The 25,788-nt window shown below is 30.0% G+C and overlaps 3 protein-coding genes across 3 annotated transcripts in view; 2 read left to right on the top strand and 1 right to left on the bottom strand.

Annotated features, from left to right (window-relative positions):
- The window catches only part of LOC132935780 (uncharacterized), a 54,299-nt gene that overhangs the window by 4,040 nt on the left and 24,471 nt on the right, over window positions 1-25,788 (top strand). The gene's annotated exons all lie outside the window — the stretch shown is intronic.
- Window positions 6,990-8,461, top strand: LOC132937222 (uncharacterized). The gene is made up of 2 exons (XM_061004039.1): window positions 6,990-7,340; window positions 7,453-8,461. The coding sequence occupies exons 1-2, from the start codon at window positions 7,009-7,011 to the stop codon at window positions 8,363-8,365; spliced, it is 1,245 nt and encodes a 414-aa protein (XP_060860022.1). The 5' UTR covers window positions 6,990-7,008; the 3' UTR covers window positions 8,366-8,461.
- Window positions 8,467-10,156, bottom strand: LOC132937223 (uncharacterized). The gene is made up of 3 exons (XM_061004040.1): window positions 9,999-10,156; window positions 9,255-9,405; window positions 8,467-9,153 (listed from the first exon to the last, which is right to left on the bottom strand). The coding sequence occupies exons 1-3, from the start codon at window positions 10,153-10,155 to the stop codon at window positions 8,556-8,558; spliced, it is 906 nt and encodes a 301-aa protein (XP_060860023.1). The 5' UTR covers window position 10,156; the 3' UTR covers window positions 8,467-8,555.

Here is a 25,788-nt window from a genome sequence, read left to right as displayed (position 1 = left end):
TTGGGTAGAAATACGTGAAAATTTTATGCAAGGCTCCTCGTATATTGTTACAATAGCAGTTGAATAATATTAAAAATACATAGCACAATTTTTATTTATAAGCATTTAAAGTTCGAATTTTGACAACATTTATCATTTAAAATTTAAAATTTAATAATTATTTTGTAGTTGAAAATTTATAAAATGTTCAACTTTTGTTGCTAAGGATTAAAAATTTAAAACAAGGTTCCACGTATATAGGTAATATATAAATTACTTTATACAAAATAATATCATCAAATATACTTGGTAATATCATAGGCTGACTGACCGTTTTCGCTCAGAATCGTTTTTCTTATACAATGATATTATATCATTGAATTAAAATTTAACACCATACATTACAGTGACCCACTTGAAACCTACTGTACAGCAGAGCGACATGCACTTACCCACCTGTTTTTACTTGTGATTATATTTTACACATTTTTATATTTTTTTTTCATGGATTTTTTTCCACAGACTTTTTATCGACGTATTTCCCGCGATTCAACATTTATTATATAAATTTATAATGTATACCTATTATTAATCAAATTATATAATTGAAAACAAATTTAACACCATGCATTACAGTGACCTACTGTACAGCAGAGTGACAACCACATACCCAGTTTTTACTGTTAAATAGGGATCAAATAGCTATCATTTAATATTATAAATTTATTCTCTCTAATAGTGTTAATTATTATTAATATTTTGTTTTAAGCGCAAAGCACAATATTATTTTATAATTTGTGCGTGAATCACCACTGTTATTATCTTAATGTGTGTGTGAAAATTCAGCTTGATGCTTTTCTGACAGGCCGATTAGATGGGTTATTATTATCACCATTTTATTGAGTCCAGTGGCATAATTATCCTATTCAAAACCTAGTGTTAATTGTAAATTTGTTATAATAAAAAAGGTTTTGTTCAATATTTTTTATTCAAAAAAGCATTTTTGCCACAGTAATATTTTAATATTTTATAAAATAATAAGTGCATTACATTATACTGCATATTTGTGCTTTTTTTAGTGAATACATATGCACAAATTTATTTATTTTTTAGATTTTTTAAATTTCAAAGCCGTGAGTTATAAATAGTCAATTTCGCAGCAACGAAACGTACGTTTTTCCACGTACGTTTCCAATGCGTAACAGCTGGCAGCTCGACGCGTAGCAGAATATCGTCGTTTGTCGTGTAGTCTTTTATTTGGATTCTGTCGGTAACATAATAAAATAAAAATTTATAATATTTAACTGCGCAGTACGAATTCAAACTTAACACCATCCATTACAGTGACCCACTTGAAACCTACTGTACAGCAGATCGACATCAACTTATCCACCTTTTTTACAAATATCAATAAAATTGTATTTGTAGGGTAAAGAAGCTTGAAAATTGAATATAAATTGACTCCTGCTATATTGTTACAATGACATTTGAAAAATGTTAAAAATCCCTAGTCACAGTTTTTATTTTTAAGCATTTAAAGTTCAAATATTGACAAAATACGAGTATAATATGTAATACAAGATTATACATAAGTGTATCTACCTTTATCAAAAAAAAAATGTCTACAGGAAAGTCAAATTAAATTTTTATGAGCGTTTGAAATTCATATTTTTACAACATTTGATATTCACTTGATTTCTCGTGTAACGATTTTCTTATTTTGTTGTAATTAAAAGACGTATGACTGTAGATACTTGAAAATTTCACTGAATGTTTATATTAGCATTTTCTATACACGATAATATTTTGAAGATAATTTGACTCTTTTTGAGCTGTTTACGCACATTGTCAGTTTTTTAGTTTTTGTTTCTATTAATATCAATAAAATCTTATTTCTTGGGTAGAAAAGCGTGAACATTTTATGCAAGGCTCCTGATATATTGTAACATTATTTGAAAACCTTTTTTAGGAATTACGAACTAAGCACCTACAATTTGTTTTCGTCAAAATGCTTAAATTATAAAATAATATAGCCATCTTGATCAATACATCAATCTCTGTTGGGCATTTATTAACTCATGAGTGATCAAATTATTGTTCGTTTAAAATAAATTATAATTGTTTTTATTATTTAAAATTGTCATATAATATTACGAAGTGTTATTAAATCGATAGGTTTTTCAAATTAAAATGATGTTAGCTGCATACATAACAACAATATCATTATATACGCACGTTCGTTCACATTCCTTTTACACTATCGAATGCTCTCTCTTAAAATATCCTCCGACGTTTGAGTTGAATTATATCGTCCGCGCGAACACTGAGATTCGTACGTATTGTGTATAATGATATATATTATATTAAACCAGCAAGATTGACTGTTTAAATTTTTTTAACTGTTCAAAGAGTAGAGTAACCACATGGTTTGCGTGTTTTTGAATTTTTATCAAGATATTAGGGTTTTAATACAAATCGGGATTTTTATAAAATGATAATGACTGATAAGTGATATAAATTATTTTTATTATTGAATACAACATTTCGTTGACTATTATGTCAATGCAGTAATATGTGGTTACTGGTTAATATAGTTTAAAATACAGTAACAATAATATAATAGAAACGCGTTTTCGTGAAAATCTCGTCAAAAAATTAATTGTTGCTATAAGTGTGGTAGTATTGATCGAGGTGTGTATAATATAATATTATCTATTGTTCCATGTATACTATGTATTTTATAAAATGTAATATAGTATTTAATATAGTATAGGTAATATGTTAAACTTACACTTCAAATACAAATACAACAAAATATGCACTTTTATATGCACTTTTATATGAAAAAAAATAGATAAATATGCAATATAAAAAATATTGCATTCAACTTCTAGTATTATGATATGAAACAAATTTATATACCACGTATTTATGTTTTGAATGATTATTTAAAAACATGCAAACACCTAACGTCCAAGATCTAAATTAATATATTATCTTATCAACGTAATAGTGTAAAAAATTACGTTTAGATTTATTAGATCTAGTATTTTCATATTAAACGAGGTTTAACTTAAACGAGCAAACAAATAGGCACTTATTTCTTATAAAAAAGTAATAATAGGTACCTATCTATTAATAATATTAATAAAAAAGTGATAATACTTATTTGTAATATTAATAAAAATAATTATTCATTTTATTATTGTAAAACTAATTGAAAAAAGCATCGTAAAAATAACTATTTTTATAAATTAAAATTGTATGAAAAACAACACTATACAATATACATCGATAATATTTGTATATAATTATAAGGGGAATACATTATTTTCGACGAAAAAAGTGGAGGGATGGAAAATGTAAATTATAAAAGTGGAAGAATGTCATCCCACCGTTCCTCCCACAATCACTTCAACCACTGTATGTATGTATGTATGTATGTATGCATATTGTATATATGTATATATTATATATACAGGTATACAATATGTATATATGTATATAGTACAAGATATAATGGAATACCGAATAGGAATAAGAAAATCGTCGTACCCCGTGACGTCCAATCGAATCCCATCGCTAGTCAAATAATGATCCATGGGCACGCCATAACTCTGTCCGAAACTTTGTTCGACGCCTTTATTGTCCTGTGACGGTGCGTATTATTACATTATTGTTGGGTATGTGTATTCACACACTTAAGTTCTACACGTGTGTTGTTGTAATAACGACTAAAATTATAATGATAGTAAGTGTGTGTGTATGTGTATGTGTGTCCATGTATTTTTCTAATTATCGTTTGTTCGTAGCTACTTCGCATTTGAGCTGCCTCAACAGCCATTGTACAATTAATATTGTAAACGACATTCCGATTACAATTATTTAATTTTATTTAAAAGTCTTGTCATGATAATTTAATAATATAGAAAATAAAAAGAAACATGGTACCTACAAGGGACGGTTATTGGAGATAAATTATATTGGTGGGGCGATAATACAATAATAATTATAAATAAGTTTACTTGTATTTGATATATGCCAATATCTAAGAAATATGGTGTGGGTCTCACACTTGAATACTAATTATTCAATGAGAAATAGTCGTTTGAAAATATGCGTGTGATGTCATACAGCTGAAGTGTCTAGATTAACACAACAATTTCAATCGTTGATGATAGTAGTTTTAAATTTTTTTTTCTTACCTTAAGTATCTGTTTTGTGTTTATGATACTGGTGTGATTTTAATTTTGATATACTTTCTAGTTTTTTTATAGTAGATAAAACTATTATAGCAAATATCGTAAATATTGGTTTATACGCCAATACAACGCGAGTCTCGAACTCAATAATAATTGTACTTAATTATAACTTATAATATGTATATAATAACAAGCTATATTACATTTTGAAACACATCACCGTCTTAAGGATATAAATATACTTAGGATAATGAAAAAAAAATTCTGAAATACAGTTGTACGTTATAAATATTATTGTGTAAATCAAAATACTTTTACACGTAAAACATGGGCAGCTGATCACTCGTCGGCTCTATGACATCAAGTGGCTATTCTTCAACTTTCATCATCTCGTTGAATAATCATTTTTTTAATTTCGGATTTTTACCAAAACCTTTTTCATTATTTGAATATTCACTATTTATTTAATAATTAGTGTTGTGATGTCCTTTAACGAAATTAAAAACAAATATATACAAAGCCACGTCAGACGAATCGGAATGGTTTTTTTTATTATTGCTTTTACATATTTTTCGATGTAGAAAACATGCAATTCACAGTTGTATACGCAATCTTCCCCGAACACGACTATTCATATAGATATATAAATTATATTAAAATAAACACAAACGTATATACGTGTCCAAGGTATATAGTGGTGACCTCGGTGGAGACACCCAGGCGGGAAACAGCGACTTAAGTTTTTTTGACTGCAACAAATATTATACTAGCTGTGAATCATATCGTATTTGTTTTATTAGATATTTGAAATTACGACAGTTTGGTATTACGTAAAGTCACACATTTTAATACACGTACAACACGTCGATACTAATACGCCCAGATGTTAATCCGTCAGTTGTCGGTGCGACGGTAGTGTCCGTTGTGACGTAATTTTTGTTTTTCATCCGTTTTGTTTATTAATTTTTGGTTTGTTTATTATTCTTTGTTTTTATTTGAACATGGATAAAAAAAATGAAAAGTAGAGATTGAAAACAGACTTATATTGTTATATTTTACCAGGTAGAGTAGGTGCCTTGTCAGTTTGTTTGATTTGTCACCAAACAGTGGCTTTTATGAAAGCGTTTAATATCAAACGTCATTATATGAGACCTCAAATAAGTCATTTGCTAAAAATTCCCATTGGTACTGAACTTACTAAGTCAAAAATTGAAAATCTACATATGAAATAGAAATTGTCAACTCAAATTACAAAAAACATAAATATTATGTACTTTGAATTTGTATGATCCAAATTCTTAATGTCCCCAAAGAAAGTATTAATTGGTGACCCCTGTCATAGAATCAAATAATATAAACAAATAATGTTCGTTGTATCGTGACCAAATGGATCATCCATTATTCACAATATTGACACAATAAAATTTAAAGGTACAACATAATATACCTACCTTGATACGTCGAGGACAATACCTAAAACCGTCTATTTTCTATATTTTTGGTTTAGTCTATAAAATATTATCCTAGTTGTATTGCCTAGTCACCTAACCTACCTGTGTAATATTATAATATTGTCCGCTAAAGGCTATAATAAATAATAACAATATAAAGAAAAAGGTGGATGTAGCTCTGCTGTACAGTAGGTTACAAGTGGGTCACTGTAAAGGATGGTGTTAAATTTGAATTCAATGATATAATATCATTGTATAAGAAAAACGATTCTGAGCGAAAACGGTCAGTCAGCCTATTACCAAGTATATTTGATGATATTATTGTGAATAAAGTAATTTATATATAACCTATTTACGTGGAGCCTTGTTTTAAATTTCCAATCTTTAGCCATTAAAGTTAAACATTTTACACATTTTTAACCACAAAATAATTAATAAATTATAAATTTGATAAATGTTGTCAAAATTTGAACTTTAAATGCTTATAAAAAAAATTGTGCCTATGTATTTTTAATATTTTTCAACAGCTATTAGAACGATATATCAGGAGCCTTAAATTAAATTTTCACGCTTTTTCACCCAACAAATAAAATTTTATTGATATATTTTATAGAAAAAAAAAACTAAAAAAATTTAAAACTGACAATGTCCGTAAACAGCTCAAAAAGAGTCAAAATATTTTATAAATTTTATCGTGTATAGAAAATGCAATTATAAATATTCAGTCAAAATGTCATGTCCCTACGGTCATTTGTTTTAGAGTTACACCAAAAACCAAAATCAATTTTCTCAAAAATAGATTTTGCGTAATAATTCCCGTTTTTCCTTAATTTTTCTTTTGCTTTTCACGTCGCTTTTTGAAACTACTTTTGACCTCCCCAAAGTACCAACTAGATTCACTTTCCTATCAGAAAAGTTACTGTTGAAGAAAATCCAAGCACTTTTACTGTCCTAAAAGGTGATGACAGACACAAAAATAAAAAAATTAAAAAAAACACACATCATTTTAAATCAATACATTCATTGCTTCACTCAGAATCTAATATCCAGACTGACTAACCGTCTCCGCTCAGAATCGTTTTTCTTATACAATGATAATATATCATTGAATTCAATTTTAATACAATGCATTATACATTGATCACTTTTTTACTTAAGGTACGGTTTCCTAGACGCGACCGGTCGCCGAGACAGGTCGCCGCGATCGGTCGCTATAACCTGTCGTTGGCGCGTGCTGGTTTCCCAGGCGCGACTGGTCGCCGAGACCAGTCTCCGGTGACGTAAAAAAAACTATCAAATTCTATATCTGTAATCAGTATCATTGTGGCTTTCGTGCAGTGAGTGCTAGTGTTTTCAAGTTAAATTTTATATTTATTATGAGTATGAATACAATTATTAACAATAATAAAATTATGTTACTTCTTCTCGAGGAAGAGGAAGAGGACGATGAGTTATTAATCACAACACAATCAGAACAGAGAGAAAAAGTTGATGCACTTTTTCTTAATAGGAAAGCTGAAGGATACTTTGAAATTTTAATAAGTAGACATTTAATAGGAAATGAAACAAAATTTCGCGAGTTTTTACGTGTTAATAAAAACCAATTTGATTTCCTGTTATCACTTGTCGAGGTACAATTAACAAAATTGCCTAGCAACCGAGTGAAGAAACCGATAACAGCCGCAGAAAAATTGGCATTGACATTAAGGTATTTTAATAGTATTTAGATATTTATAGTATTTTTATTTACACTTATCACATTTATTTTAACCACACTAAAAACTGGATGTATCACCATATTTTTATTTTTTATTTTGTAGGTACATGGCAACTGGGGAATCGTTTCGATCACTGGCCTTTGGTTTTCGAGTATGTCATAGCTACATCAGTATAATAATAAAACAGACCTTGTCAGTTTTAAAAGAAAAGTTAGTTCCAGTTTTCTTACCGGATTCATCTCAAATTGATTTTAAAAAAAAGGCTGATGAATTTTCCTATAAGTGGAACTTTCCTAATTGCATACTTGCCATTGATGGTAAACACGTACGTATTCGAAGTCCACACAATTCGGGGTCTCTATACTTTAATTATAAAGATTTTTTTTCAATCGTTCTCTTGGCAATGGTTGATGCAAATTATAAATTCGTCATTGTTGATATTGGCTCTTATGGGAAAGAAGGCGATAGTAGCATTTTTCTTAAATCTCTTATTGGTCAACAAATTTTAAATGGGTCATTTAGATTCCCTGAAGAAAGTTCACTTCCAGGTTCAAACATTGTTGTGCCTCACGTTATTATTGGAGATGAAGCATTTCGCTTGCACCCAAATATAATGAAGCCATATTCTAGAAAATCTAGTATGGGAGATGCCTCTAAAAAAATATTTAATTATAGATTAAGTAGAGCAAGGCGTGTCACTGAAAATGCATTTGGTTTATTGAGCCAAGTATTCCGTGTTTTTTACCAACCAATTAATATTGAAAGTACAACATGTGACAACTTAATATGGGTAGCTTGTTGTTTACACAACATGTTAAGGGATGGATATTTAGAAGACAACAGACAGCCGCATTACGAATATGACTGTGAACAAACTTTGCCAACGGGCAACATGCTGGAATTAAATCGAGTAGGAGGATTTTTTAATATGCAAGGATTTGAAGTGAGGGATCGATTTAAACATTTTTTCAACCATGAAGGAGCATTAAATTGGCAGAACAACACAATATTTTAAATTTATTATTTACTAATACTATTATTTGATTATGATTTCAATGAACTTGTATATTATTTTATTAACAATTTATTAATTTAATTTTACAAAGTTGTGTTTTTTCTAATTATTAAATTATTATTATTACATCATTACTTTAATATTACATTATTAATTATTTTATTATCATTTAAATTAATTATTGTTTATGTTACTCATTGTGAAATTGTACGTCATTTTGTATTCCTAAGTCGCTTGACCTGAAAAAAGAAGTGGAAACTGTTGCTTGTGGTTGAAATAAATCTGGTGAGGTCGTACTTTGATTATCTGGCATACTGTATGCAATTGATGATGGTGAACTAGTACTAGAATATTCATAGTTATTGTAAGTTTGAATAGGCAAAAAAGTACTTGAAGGTGTTGCTGAAATTGCACTATATTTGTCCTCAAGTTCGTTAACCATAATTAATGCCTTTAGTTTGGCTTCTTTTATGGCTGCCTGTGGCAGTTTTTTAACACTTAATGCCAAACTTTTAAAAAATAAATCGATATCATCATCTTTGTGTTTTTCTGCATTTAAGATTAGTTGATTTTGTTCTTCAATTCGTTTAAATGTCCTGTTTCTTTCTTCTGCCCTTTTTGTCACTAACGCTGATAGCTTGTCTACTTTAGACCGTGCACGCTTATCTACTAGGGAACATCCAGGGGAATCTTTATCCTGGAGTGGTAAAACGCCCAAATCTCCATCAATGGCCACATCTTCTTCGACATTGTCTTCCTCGCTCTGTGGTATGATGTTGCAAGTAGAACTAATGAAAATATTTATTATTATTATTAATATTAATATTATTAGGTAGGTATATAAGTATGCTTTTGATACATTTTATTAAAAAAAAATTTGTATAGATACCTCCGTTCGTTTTGAACTGTATTTAGAAAAGATGCACGATCTGCTGAAGGTAAACATTTTTTCGCTGAAGTTGCAGACCCGGTGCCGAGTTTTCTTTTGCAGCGATTGTGTGAATCGCGTATATACTTCCATTTTTTTTTGCAGTCGTCAACTAAAATAATATAAAATACTACATAATAATATTAAAATAATAATAAGTTAGTTGGATACTATACAGACTTAAGATAAGATATTAAAATTGTGCACGTGTCGGTTCTATATTATTACTATATATTATATATATTATATAGATAAGCCATAGTATTTTATCTTATCGGTTCAGTCATTGAAATGACTAAAATATACTATTTATACATATATTATATTATATTACATAATATCTTAGTCCGTAGCAATAATACAACTTTACTATAGACAGTGATTCACAACATTTTTCTAAAATACAAACTACAAAAATATTAAATGAAATGCAGTTATTTTTTTTTCATTACATTTTTATATTCCCTAAAATATTTTGCCGCCCCTGAAACATGGCGCCTCCAGGCATTTGCCTACCCGTGCCCCCCCTAAATACGGGCCTGAGTAAGGTACATATTATTATTATGAATAGTAATAATATTATATTAAGTTAATTTGAAACAAAAACACTTTCCCAAGGCAAAAAATTGTATCTACGCCATTGTATTGTATTAAATTAATCTTATTGCTAGATTATATATTATGTTATAGATAAATATTACATACCAGATTTCCCGATGGTGTTAGCAATATCTAACCAAATACTATCTTTATGTTCTGCATCTTTATATTTGTTGTGTGACAGATCAAACAACTCAACATTTTTTCGAACCAATTCGATGAGTTGTTCTTCTTCTTCTCCCGAAAAATGCAATTTAGCCATATTCATGCACGTGATGATCGAAATTCACTACCCAAAAGTTGGTTTGTGACTAAAAAAAATCGACGGTCGCGCGCATCGGTCGCAATACACTGCTCTCGGACCGGTAGTGTCGCCGGTCGCCACGATAAAGTTCAGTCGCGCGACAACAGTCGTGCGTTGGAAACCAGATAATAGGAATTACATATTAACAGTCGGACGGCGACTGTCGCAGCGACCTGTCTCGGCGACCGGTCGCGTCTAGGAAACCGTACCTTTACAGTTCAGTAGAGCAACATCCACTTACCCGCTTTTTTTAATTTGTTTTGTACATATTATTATATAATAATTCAAAACTCAAACATTTTATATCGTCTTATAAATATGGTATATTTGTTTAGTAAAGAATTAATGTGTGGTATGGGAAGCTTTGCCCCCGCAGCTCTGTTTTCTGAAAATGATCTGGACCCTCCCCATGACAAATTCGTTAATACGCGTCTGTTTATCTTATGACTTGGCTGCATATAAAAAATCCACACAGAAAAAAAGAAAATGTTTTAATTCTATACAGATAACTGGGTAGAAATAATATATTATATTATATAGTGTATTATGATGGTGCTGCTGTGGGGTTCTGTTTTAAATGATTTTACAAGACTGACAGAAAATAATAATAATATTATACCCATATGGTAGAACAATAAACTTATTATATAATATAGTCATACCCGACCACTCGCGTTTACAACAACAGACTGGATTATGTAGGTACCAAAATAAAAAACGTTTTTATAATTTAAAAATATAATTATTTTCATTTTCACATAAAATTCAACAATAGCCGATAAGTCTATATTATTTTTATTTATATGGAGATAATAATGATAATAATAATTAACAAGGCTGGGCAAGTTAATGATTTTTTTTAACTCAGTTAAGTTTAGTTAATATGCACCAATAACAATAAGTTAAAAGTTAAAAGTTAATTTAATTTTAGGTTAACTCAGTTAAGTTAAAAGTTAATACACATTTTTTTTAAACTTTTTATTAAGTTAAAAAAAGTTAATTTTTTTTTTACGCATATTTTATTTTCTTACAAACCCTGAAACCCAAAACTAATTATTGGACTGTGGCTAGAAAAAATGTTTATACTCTATACAGTATATTATTGAACTTCATTGAAGTTTTCATTTCTAAAAAAAGAACAGTAGTTACCTTACCTATATATAATAAGTAGTAAATAAATACCTAAAAATAATGAATTAATATTATTTAATCAAGCCTTGAAAACAGATACTATTTGTGTGTGTGGGTTTGAAATGGAATATTACTGTGTTTAATAAATAATCACTAAATATTTTATTAAATAGATAGGTACTAGGTATTACATACTTAGTAAAATACTAAAATATAACATATAATTTAAAGTAAAAGATAATAAATAAGTTGAAATAGTTGGATAATTATATAATATTTTATTATTTCAGCATACACATTTTAGTCATATAGATATAGTTATTATATTTTATATAGTATATTATATTTTAATAAATTATAAACGTGCATACTGCATACTGTTTGTGTCGTTCGTGTATAACCAAAAGTTCACAACTGAACAATGATAAAATTTCAGGACCACATCACACAAAATCATAATATCGATAATTGGTTTTTGTTTACTTTTAGGCTTGTTGGATTTATATTTTTTTCCCGAAATGGCGACTTCGGTTATCGATAACAATAATATACCCATAATGGTATAGCTATAAATCATAATGCCATAGAGTCATAATGGGACTATATTATTATGTCTATATTTTTATTGTTACTTGATAATATAATTAATTAATTTAATAATAATATAAAACCTTTTATTATAAAATATTTTCTGATGTATCACTATACAGGGTGTTTCTTTAGAGTTCATAATGCCATAGAGTCATAATGGGACTATATTATTATGTCTATATTTTTATTGTTACTTGATAATATAATTAATTAATTTAATAATAATATAAAACCTTTTATTATAAAATATTTTCTGATGTATCACTATACAGGGTGTTTCTTTAGAGTACAGAGTGATTGGAAAAATATAAAATTTTTAAAAATTAACTTAACTTATTCTGTAAAATGAAAATCAACTCGTTGATTTCACGTTAATTAAAAAAAGAATTTAATAAGTTAATAGTTAAGTTAATGAATATCCAAAAGTAACTAGTTAAGTTAAAAAGTTAAGATAAAATTAACTTTTTAACTTTTTAACTCGTTAATGCCCAGGCTTGATAATTAATATATAACTAATATTTCGTTTTCTTAGGCTTACAAAAAAATGGTGTTCAAAATCTATAGATAATTAAAAATCATAACACAATTACATTAGACGTAAAACCTGTGATGTTGCAAAAAATTAAATGATTATTATTATAATTAAATCGATATTTTGTTTTAATTCATTTATAATTTAAAGTAGTTTAAAAAATATTTTCTTATCTTTAGTAAAAATGTTATTATATTTTAAGAGAGACAGTTGAATTTTAAGGAAAAAGTAATCGTCCGGTGCGTTATAATACACCGCCGACTCACCGGTGTGAACATTTAACACGGCCGCCGAAAACTAGTTCGCTCTACGGTGTCAGCAAGAAGCATAATTTTGCCATGCGCAAATTAACGGTGTGATTTACATATTATTATCAGGGCTTGCATTTGAAAAAAAAATATTGTTTTACGTTATTTACAATCAAAACGTTATACAAATTTTGAGTTTATCGTTATTCAAAATTTAAACGTTATTCAACTTTTGTGTTTATCGTTATTCAGAATTAAAACGTTATACAATTTTTGCGTTTAACGTTATTCATAATTAAAACGTTATACAATTTTTGCGTCTATCGTTATTTAATATTTAAAAGCATTTAGATACCCGTTTTAAAAGTACACAGGCCGCAATTAAAAAGTATATGACTATGACCTTTTTTGGGGACATAATTTCCCTATTCTGAGTTTTAAGTAGGTATTGTGTAATTTTATTTATTTAATTAAATGGGTTAGATAACCCAATTACATATTATTTACAAAATATAGAGTACAGTGATACAGATTAAATTACAATATACATAGTTCGTAAAGAAATGGAAACAAAATAAATGATAAAACAGTATGATGATAATTAATCTTAAGTTATAAGTGATAATGTATTATTGAATTTAATAAATTGCCTAGGCTCTAAGGACTTTATTATAAAATAATAAATATAAAATATACAATTACTCAAACACTGACGACTGAACAAATCTGAGCAAACTGATCACCGAACACAATAGTTGAATAACTTGAATGGTATAAATTCCGACCGTAGTACAGTACAATATTATCAGAGTATCACTATTATTAGCTATTGGTAATTAAATTATTCTATTAATACCTTCTTATTAAATTTTAAAATAAATCTAATACGGGATCTCCCGGATAGGCCGGATACGGGATAAAATTAATTCTTGGATCGAATAAATAATTGAATAATACTAAGTATTATTAAATAATTGGAAATTAATTATTTTGTTTAATGGAATACAATATATACCGTTTTGCGTTATGTTTTGTTTAATGATATATCATATATTTTGTTAAACGTTACGTTTTGTTTTGTGTTATTTATTTATTTATGTTTATCGTTTTTCGTTATAATTACGTTTACAAATTTCAATCGTTTTTTATCAAATATAACGTTATAATCATAACGTTATTATAACGTTTGCAAGCCCTGATTATTATATTGTTCGTATTTATTGTTTTTTTGCGTGTGCAAATCGATGGTGTGATTTATATATTATATTGTAATTATTATTGTTTTTTTGCCGTGCGCAAATCACAGTGGTGTGATTTATATATTATATTGTAACTATTATTGTTTTTTTCCGTACGCAAATCGCCGGCGTAGTTCAAATCATTACTGTTTTTTTGCCATGGCACAAATCGCCATATTATTATTATTTTTGTGTTGTTGTGTGTGTCAACTTTTATTTATATATTATACCACAGGATAAACACAGTTTGAAAAAAAATAAATATTTTTCATGATTTCATCGAAGAAGTGAAAGTTGTTTAAGTTTATTGTCGACTGCAGGTCGGTCGCACCGCGTAAGACTGCACGGTACTCACTAGTCTCTGTAAATAATGGCAATGCAATTGATGTTGTAGATCAAATGAGTGCTAGAGATAAATTCAAAATTCAAACATTTTATGTTATAATTGACAAAGTGGCCGAGCATACTAAGGCGTCAGTTTCGACGCGCACCGTCACCGGTTCAAACCTTGGTCTCGGATGGCACTTCTTTTCGGGCAGTTACGGACTTACGGTGTCTGGAGAGAGAGGCCGCTTTCCCCCCACCCGGGCATGGCAGATACCTGCAGGTGCCCACTTAAAAATTCTGCCAAACTAAAACACACGTGTTTACAAAAACCCACAGTACCCTCCCCATAGTTAAAAACCACCCAATGGCCTAAGTTGTCACGGGGTAATTAATAAAAAAAATAATATACTGTTCTTTTTTGTTACAATTATATATTTTGTGCGGGCCGGGAGCGTACAATAATAATACACGCGCCCGGACGGGAGTATACCAATTGCGCTTAAAATTATCTTTTCATATACCAATTGCGCTCTAAACATTTTAGGGTTGATATACCAATTGCGCTCTAAAATGTTTAGGGTCGATAGACCAATTGCGCTTATACATTTTACACTACCTAAGGAAAACTTATTAGTCAGTTATAATTATATAATAAATGCTCGACCGGAGTTACACGATTTTTACGGGGGGTTGAGATCAAGTGTTTGGCGACTGAAATATAATTTATGCCGACTGTGAAAATGTCGACCAGTAATTTCTTAAAACAAACTATGTGAAGTTTCTTATTTTTGGTTTTTCTGTATAATAGGTTATAATATTTCTGTTAATTGTATTACCTTAGCACTACTTACCGCACATGAATTAAGGGCAGCACTTAACTCATGACCTATAAGTCACGTGTTGACCCTAAGGCCTAAACTAAAATAAAATAATAGGTGGTTAAATCATAAAGTAATAAGATTTTGAGTTTAAGGTAATCATGATGTTGTATTTCACATGCGCAATTGGTATATTGACCGTAAAATATAAAGAGCGCAATTGGTGTACTAACCGTAAAATATAAGAGGCGCAATTGGTAGACTGACCCTAAAATACAAATTTTGTTTTAGGCGCAATTGGTCCATGCCCGCCCGGACATCAACTTAGGGTATTTACACCACTAACACCTAAGTCAGAGAAATATGGAGGACAAGCTGGGTGTGTAATGGCTTAATAGCTCGAACAGTAGTGGTTGGGATCGCCTAGCAATTACTGTCGGCTATAGACATGTAGTGCGTGTTGTGTAATTATGTGTATTTGTGTATTATGTGTATGTGTGTGGGTGTTTCCGCCGCTACCGATCCTACGAGTATGGCGGTTGTCGGCAACGACTCGCGATTGTGTTGGGCACAGGAGTGGGAAGGGTTACCCAATAATATATAATAGTAAATAATAAACTCCAATTGCGAGTACAAATGAGCTAGTCACTTAATAATATAATAATAACAATAATTGGCGATTATGCCGCAAAAACAATAGACTACAAATCACGGGCGCCCTTAACACTTATACGAATAATAACATAAGTGACGACTACTAAGCCGCGCTTCAACATAATACAAAATACAAACAGACTTGTCTATGCTGACTGCCAAACCTCTCCAATTATGTTGTTGACGTTGATGCTCGTCCGGAAAGTGTCCGTCGCTGGAAACGGAGACAGCGATTGCTCCGAAGATGAACGCCACAAAGCCAAGGGGTCTATTGACTAATGGCACCGGCTGAACCCGCACAAAAGTCACGGTATACATTTGCACGAACAATAATAAATTATCAATTACCGTCGACAGGTACGATTTCAACCTTTTCCACCACACAACAAGGTGGTTTTGGGCGGCAGCATGCGCCAACGGTCGACGTACAAGGTGAAACGCACACGGCGGCTCGCAAGCCAATGGTAACTTATTAGTTATTACCTTAAGTAATTTGGCGGGACGGCACACGCGGTTTCTGCCGGTACAAAGCACACGGCGGTGGCGGCGAACAGCCCGGCGCTGGACGGCCGTGGAGGGGGTAAGCCACCTCGTGAACTTCGGCATCCGAAGTTTGAGGACGTATGCCGAATAACGGTGGCGCGAAAACGCGTCCGTGTTCGAACAGTGGGTGTGTATACAAAAATAATAAAAATTGAAACACGGTTTCTGGTAAGTAAGTTGCTGTATAATTCACAAATTTAAATAATAGCAGTACAAAATATATAATAAAACTCTCCGTAGCAAAAATGTGTAAAAGATATTATAATAATAACAAATCACAGCCCTTATGGCCAACTGGGATAAATTATAACATTGAATGGCCAATCATTATTTTTTAAATAAAAATTTTAATACCTTTATAATAATATATTGGTACACGCTGATATTGCCGCATCAACGTACGGTGAAAGACAAAAATCACGGCGGCCGTGTTAAAATATTATTCGGCAGCCGACGAGGCGGCGTACGATAACGCTCTGGCCTTAACTACATATTATATAACTCATAAGACAAATTCAACGATAATAATAATAATAAAACAATACGAAATAGTGATATGTGAATGTCTGTATGACCTGCAGCTGTTCCCCCGTGACCGTTATCCTATATGCTTATATTTAATTAGGTATATTGCTATTATATAAATTGTTATGTTGCGGCGGTAACAGTATTATACTTATTAAAGAAATTGTTTTTTTATGGTTTTCGACAGTATAATTGTATATAATATTTGGAGTAAAATTAATTGTTTTTAAGATCTGTTAAAATTGTTATCATGTAACTAAAAAGTTCTAAAAGTTTAGATTTGATTTTTATGCTGTAAATGTTTTTTGTTTTTAAAGGATTAACACTAAGATTTGACACTTCCTCTTCCAAACAGAAGGTTTCTTAACCATTTAAACACTGGACACTGTAGGGCCATATTGCGTGTATGCACTTAAGTCTAATTGTACTGTGCCTAGGGCCTACGACAGTGTTAATCCGGGCCTGATTGCAGCGGTGGCGGTAAATTGCTGCAGGACACATTTCACCGCTCACCGCGGCGGTAAAGCCAAGACAATAGAATTTAACACCACCGCTGTAGTGTGTGGGGGGGGGACCTTTACAAGGAACGTAAATTTAATTGTCACAGCAGTTGTATAAATAAAAACGAATATAAAATAAATCAATGAAAACGAATAGGTACAATACGAAATAGTCCGCGATGCGGAACGGGATAGTGAAAGGCGGAAGCAACCCATACAGCAAATGTTTGACTAAAAATAATATAATATTATTCGTAATTATAATATTATCATTTCAAAATGCTGTCTAGGAAGTGGTGATAAGCCGCGTTATCGTCACACTGCGTATGGTGTATAGTTTGTTATCGCTCGTCTATAATTCGTTTCACGTTCACGTGTTATTCTGTATCTGTATTCGCTTTTTTTTACTGACCAGCCGCCGAGTGCTGAACACGTGACCGCGCCGGCGTCTCTCGTCAACGCCGACACCGCAACAACGTAAATCGGGCGACGAATTCCACCGACACCGCCCCCGACGCCCCCGCCATCAGATCTGTGGTCCACCAACCACGCAGTTACTCGCTCGTACGTGTTCATCTGCCGCTGCCGAACTACTCGTCTTTTTCACCCCCCGGTACCGCCGCCACCGAATTGTACCGGTAAATGTTAACGCCGCCGACCACGCCCAGTATTATGTTTTCATAAGGCGCCACAATCCACAGCAGCAACAACAACAATAATAATATATTTTATACGCGTCGCCGTACATAGGACGAATGGAATTACAACGTAAAAAATTATTTAGTTTTTCAATAATAATACATATTTTTTTAGTACGGTCAAACGAAAACATGTTTTAGATTTTTTGACAATATATCACCAAAGATTATAAAAAACATAATAATTAATAATTAATAATACAATTTCTGTGATATTACTGTTGGGACGAACTGAAGGTGGGTCATGGGGGGGGGGGGTGTTACACCCCCCACTCGGTAATATTTGATTTTCAGTCGGCAAAATGGAATTTATTTTCACCTGAATTAAACCAATTTTTTTAAGACGAGAAAAAGAAAACTAAATAAATTGTTTGAATGTTAATATTGTTTTAACTTAATATTTTCATAATGGGTTATGGAGCAAATTCGCAATAGTTCATCGAGACTGCGAGAATCGGCAGTCGGCACAAGATGAAAACCTAATGAACGGCTCATAACATAACACGCATATTTATAACGATATACCTAATATACTAATATACTTAATAGTTAACAAAGATTTTGAATTTCAAATTCTAGTCGGCAATTTTGAAGAATACACCCCCTTATGATTTTTTTTGAGATTGTCGCTGGATATTCGTATAAACTATATGTATTAATGTATCATAATGATTGTAAATTTCTCATCAGTCTAAAAATTAGTTACGTTCTGTGGCGTTTTCAGGCACTTACATTTTCTTTTCGTCTATTTCAGGGCTTTAACTAAAAATAATTATATTATATATCTTCTTTATGTTTTTGGGTATTTGAATACATTATACTTACCTACATGTTATAATGTTGAATTGTTATTGTGGGAACGTGCCCAAACATTATTTGATTTTTTTCGTTTTACATTTGATAATATTTTTAAACATTGTTTTAATCTTTTGTTTTCTGTTTAACGTTAGAAATAAATCATAAACATGTTTTCAAATAAATTGTCAATAGTTATATCAAGTTTACTAGACGTATCTAGGGAACTCATAAGACTCGAATCATACAAATGATCACGGATATTTTGGAAATCATCCATTATTCTAAAATAGTAAAATTAAAAATATATATAATTCTAATTTGTTTAAAAATTGTACTAATAATTAATAGATACCTACTATACCTACATTAAAAACAAATTAAACTATATACCTTATGGAACGAAGTATACTTAATACTTGTTGAATTAGTTAACGTAATTAAAAGCAACTCAATATTAATAATTTTTGCTTTATAGTCTTAGACTATACCTTACTAAAAAAAAATCATATTATATACAAAAGTACCCATTGTATTATACATACTCAGTATTGTGCAGAGTGTTTTCGATTTTTGTATATATAGGTAATAAATAATGATATAATAAGTACATAATATTATTGCACTTTTATAATTTATATAATTACAATTTATATTTATACCAACTGGAAGTTTTTTTTACTTAATTATTTGATCGGAACTTTTTCAGGGCGCTCACGAATTGCCTCCCATCTGACCCTCAAATTGCCTCCCGTGAATTTTTTTTTTCAAAAGGTTACCCGAATTGCCTCTCGATTTCAAAAACATTGTTCACTTGAATTGCCTCCTAAGAGGGTCACTACCTACTATTGTACTGGAATCGCCTGCCATAGTTATAATTAATCGATTTATAAAAAAAATATATCAAACATAATTTAGATGAAATATTCTGTTATACAGTCAAAAACTTAAGTTTGTATAAAATAAATGTTGTAATAAATATACTGACACAGCAGTCATAATTAATAATATTAAAAATAATAATGACGAAATATCAATCTGTTAAAACTTAAAATAGATGTTTTGATAAATAGTTTTAATAAAATAGTTAATAATATTAAAAAACATAACATTTAAAAATAATTTAAGTTTATGTCAGTAATCGTCAGGTGCTTGACCTGTACGCACGTATGGTGAGAACGCTGACTCTCTTATCTCTAAACTCGGTGTATGCGATTATTCTTGTGTTCGAATTTAATTAAGTGGTTTACTCTAACTTTGTAACAATGACAACGATGTTGTGTGTTATTTGTAACGATGACGTTTTTGAAGATGATAACATTAATTGTTCCAAATGCAATTCAATACTGCACTTCGGATGTGCTGCATTGAGGGAGTCTGCTTTTAGAAATATGTCCAAAACAGCCAAGCTAAAATGGTCCTGCAGTAAGTGCAAATCGAACGAGATTTGTTTGAATAAACCGGACTCAAAAACAGTATCAATCTCAACTCATTCGGACACAATTAATGTAAATAATGAAACTATTAATAATCTAGTCAAATCGGTAAATTTTATGAGTGATAAATTCGATAGTTTCGGCAAACAATTACAAGAGTTAGTTACTACAATAAATAATCTCAAAGTAGAAAATTCTTTTTTAAAAGATGAAAATTGTAAATTAAAAATTGAAGTTGCTCTATTAGACAAACGAATGAACGTTTTTGACCAAAAATCTATTGAAAAATGTGTGGAAATTGTGGGTGTCCCGGAAGTCAACAACGAAGACTGTATAAAAACAGTGGAGTCAATCGCGGCAGCAGTAGGAGCAAACATTTCCGTATCAAAAGCTTTCCGTGTTCATTCAAAAATCACAAATAAATCCAGAAAAATAGTCGCAGAGTTGCTGTCAATTGAAAACAAGAAATCTATGATGGATAATGTCAAAAAAGCAAAATTGAAGGGCAAAGTAGTAAATCCAAACTGGAATGATGAGAATATTTATATTAACGATAGTCTTACACAATTCAATAAAAATTTATTTTTCAAAACTAGAGCATTTGCTCGTGATACAGGGTACAAATTTGTTTGGTTTAGAGATTCGAAAATTTTTATTAAAAAAAATGAAAATAGTAAAGCCGTTATTATAAATGATGAGCACTCTTTATCTAAATTAGTTTAGTTTCTTTTTTTTTTAATATTTTAATGTAAAAACTTAATTTTTCATAATAAATGGAGAATTCTTTAATTATTAATGGATATCTTAGCTACAAAATAAACTACTATGAATCTTTTACGGAATTTTGGCATGTTAATAACAATATAAACAACAGGTACGTAAACATTCTGTGTTGTAATATTAGGAGTGTAAACTCAAACTTTGATGAACTTACGCTTTTTTTAGAAAATGATCCAAATAGTGTTAAAATAGATGTAATTATATTGACTGAAACTTGGCATAATACTTTGGATCAAAATGTTTTTACTATTGAAGGATATAAATTATTTTTCTCTACAATAAAAAGGAACCAAAATGATGGCATTTTCGTTTTTGTTAGATCTAATTACAGTGTAGACTTTTTTGAATATGATTTTGTCGAAACAAATATTGTTAAACTAACTCTTGCTAATTTAGGTACACCAATTATTTTATTATGTATATATAGGTCACCCTCAACTGATATTAATGTTTTCAATGATACGGTCAATAAAGTTATAATAGAAAATAAAATAAAAGGTAATTAGACTGTGCTTATCGGTGACATGAACATAAATATAATTGGGGACAATGCTCTAAATAATGATTATCTTAATTTATTGTCACAAAACGGGTTTTTGTCTTTCATAAATTTATATACAAGGTTACCCAGCGGGCAAAAACATGCATGTCTTGATCATATATTTGTTCACAATGAAGAACACTTAATTACCCAGATAAACGCAGGTATATTACAAACAGACATAACCGATCATTTCACAACTTGCGTTTCAATACCTATAACCACTATTGATTTGACAAATAAAAGTAAAATGATTTCTATCATTGATCATGATAAAATGAGAAAACTTTTATTTGATGAAAAATGGAAGGAAGTGTATAACAAAAACAATGCAAATGAGTGTTTTTCCGAGTTTATGAAAATAATTTCTACTTATATCAATAAATCAACTACTTCTAAAAAATTACTTCAAAAAATTTCCGATTAAAAGAATGGATGTCAGCTGGTTTGCTTTGCTCTACCCGCCATAAACAGTCCTTATCTCTAAAACTTAGAACAACTCCAAATAATACTAAACTAGCTCTACACTATAAAAAATATAAAAACAACTATAAAAAATTTTGAGAATGGCAAAAAAAACCTTTTATGAGAAAAAATTTAAGAACGTCTCAGACAATCCTAAATTAACTTGGAAACTCATTAATGAAATTTCTGGCTCTACAATTAATAGTAATAAAGATGACATTAAAAATGTTATCTTTAACGAACAAAAATATGATGTTAACAATGATCCGTTGGTGGTGTCAAATATTTTTAATAAATTTTTTATCAATATGGGAAAGAAATTAGCTGAGAGCTCTAATTATTCGGCGAAAAATTATGCCTTACATCGGGATAATGAACTTTCTTTCGATAATCTTTTTTCTAAAAAAATAACAAATACTGATGTTATCAACATAATAAATAATTGCAAAGATGATACAGCTGCAGGTATAGACATGATAACAATCAAATTATTAAAATGTATTACCGAACTTATAGTGAACCCACTAGTATATATATAACTTATGTATACAGCAAAGTATTTTTCCAGACAATCTTAAAGTAGCAGTTATTAAACCAATTTTTAAAGCTGGAGACCGCAAAAATCTAAATAATTATAGACCAATATCTTTACTTAATAATTTTGCCAAAATACTTGAAAAAATAATTAAAATTAGACTTATCTCATTCCTAGAGAAAAACAAACTGTTATCTAAAAATCAATATGGATTTAGACCAGGTATTGGCACAGAGGATGCTCTATTTAGTACGACCCAATTTATTTTTAATGAGTTAAACAACAGTAACAAGGTGATCGCTATATTCTTGGACTTAAAAAAAGCATTTGACACTGTGAACCACAAAATTTTACTTCACATATTACCCACTTTTGGAATTAATAATCTTAGCTTAAAATGGTTTGAAAGTTACTTATTCAATCGAAAACAAATGGTTGTAATAAATAATATAATAGGTCAAGACGGTGTCGTTGAATACGGAGTCCCTCAGGGTAGTGTATTAGGTCCAATTTTATTTTTATTATACATAAACTTGGTTAGTGATTTAAGTCTGGATGGATTAGTTGTTTCATATGCTGACGATACCTGCCTACTTTTTACCGATAAGTCATGGGATGGGGCTCATGAAAAAGCGACTGCTGGGTTAAGTAAAGTTTATCAATGTCTATGTGACAGAAATTTAACACTCAACGAAGAAAAAACAATGTTTATGACGTTTTCAATTTATAAAAGTTTTCCAAATCTTAAACCTATAACAATTCATAGATGCGTTGATGGTAACAGTTGTAATAACATAAATAAATGTATTGTTATCAAAGAAGTTACTAGTACTCGATATCTAGGTATCATATTTGATGAAAACTTAAGATGGAATCTTCACATTCAAAACCTAGTTGGAAAGTTACGCTCTATAACCTATAGATTCAACAAATTAAGGGGTTTAGTTCCCAAGCAAACAATGCGGGTTATTTATTTTGCTCTGTACCAATCGATATTACAATATGGTATGTTAGTATGGGGTGGTTTAAGTGATACTGTTTTATACAAATTGCAAGTTAACCAGAATAACATTATAAGAATTTGCCTAAACAATTAGTACTCTCTGCAAGGTTCTACGAATCAAAATTACAAGGAACTGGGTGTTTTACCAACCAAATTTCTATATAAAAAAATTGCCATTTTGTTCACTCTAAAAAGGTTCACTCAAGATAAAGATAACAAATTGTTGGAAGGTAAAAGAGAAATAACATGGTATAATATACCTGTCAAATATTCGAATAAATCTTTTGGTCAATCTTTTGTAAATTATTTGGGCCCAGTGTATTTTAACGGTATGCCATGTCAATATAAAAAAAATATTCACTGTTCCAAAATTAATGTTAAAAAAATTGTTTATCATTGGCTATTTTCTCAATTAACCTAACTTTCTCATATCCTTTGTTATATTTTATATTTTATATATTTTGTTATTTTAATTTATCATTTTTTCTTTTTTTTTATATTCTATATTTAATATGTTATATCTTATATGTAATATTTAATATCATCTCTCATTCTTACAATTTTTCTATTGTTAAAAATATTTATTTATCTGTATTAATTTTTTTTTTTTTTTTTTTATTTTTATTTTTTCTCATTAGGTACTTCTATTGTTCATTCATCACTTACTGTGCTACTCATATAATTTAATGTATATAGTTCTTAATTAATTAAATATTATTACTCTCTATCTCTAACACAAGCTAAAAGCTTAAAAGAGATAGATAACCATGTAACCTAACGTAATATTTTTGTATCCTATGTAATTTATGATGGTTTTTGAATAATAAAAAAAAAAAAAAAATGTCCGTGGTTTAAATTTATTTGCCAATACTTTTAAATGTTGCAATTTTGAAACTTCCTTTCTGTTTAATTTATCGATTAAGTCGTCTATAAAATACATTTTATTTTTTGTCGTTGTCCTAATTTTTTTGGTTTCTATTTTGGAAGATCTTATTAATATTACTGTATCTACCTGCATTGCTTTTAATACATCCAAAAATTTATATATATGAGGATGAGTTGATGAAAAATTAGAATTATATTTACTGTGGAATGATTCACAAGCGTTAGTAGAGCTTTGTGCACTGGATGTCATTTCAGCCCACATTTTCGGTGGGAAAGATAAATCTTCATCTATATAATTTTCAACCAAATAATCGGAAAATCGAATTATTTTGATATTATTAGGTTGTACCTCACCAAGATCTATGGCAAAAACGTCACCTACCTAAAAATAAATAATTGTCTGATAAAAATTACAATAATTTCAAAATAAAGTAATTAAAATTTTACTTCTTCTGGATGCAGAAATGGAAGGCCAAATATGTATGTAAGATATTTTCTAATTTCTCCCTCATTTGAATATTCAGTAGCTAAACCAATTTGTTGTATTCTACGCCACCAAGATTGACATAAATTAAATATACAACCCTTAACTTCAATTTGTGGCCAAACTTCACGTAATGCATTATGTATGGATTTTTCAAAATCAACAAAACACAATTTTGGTTCAAATGTTTCCACGGACTTCAAACATTGGTTACGTAATTCTATGAAAGCTCGTTTATATGATGCTTGACTTTTATCCTTTAGCAAAAAAAATGCTAAGGGTATATAATAATTATTATGAAATCCATGTATTGTAAACAGTTGGGCAAAAATATCGTACACAATAGTCAAAAGTTCCATCCACATATATTGTTGTTAGCGTACTTAGAAACTTGATATTTTCGTCACATGAAAACATCACCAAACCATTTAATGAGTCATTTACCATTATAAAGTTCTCATCTGTAAATGTTTTAACTTCAATGAACGATAAAATTCTATGGACTTCATTTACGTCTTGAGGCAATTTTGGATAAATAGAATTCCTAGCATGATTCATATTATTTTTTATGTAAGTTACGTCCAAGCTTGTTAATGTACTTACATTACAATTTTTCATCTCGTCATGAAATAATTTTTCTGGTCGTTCAGAGATCTGTTCTAAAGCTTTCCGTTTCAATTTGTTGCTGAGTATCTGTCTATTGATTTTTTGCTCCGAGTCTTTCGCACAATCGTGATTAGTTTTACTGTTTTCGAACTGGATTTTATTGTGTTGATCGGTTTTCAAATAAGCTGTACATATTTTTTTCGTACATGTCCACCGTTTAATGTCATTAGCTAATTCTTTTTGATATCCAAACTTA

This window comes from Metopolophium dirhodum, chromosome 1 (assembly GCF_019925205.1).
Source record: "Metopolophium dirhodum isolate CAU chromosome 1, ASM1992520v1, whole genome shotgun sequence".
Classification (NCBI taxonomy): domain Eukaryota; kingdom Metazoa; phylum Arthropoda; class Insecta; order Hemiptera; family Aphididae; genus Metopolophium; species Metopolophium dirhodum.
The sequence above is the reverse complement of the archived record's forward strand: the minus strand, read 5'-3'. Positions and strand labels throughout refer to the sequence as shown.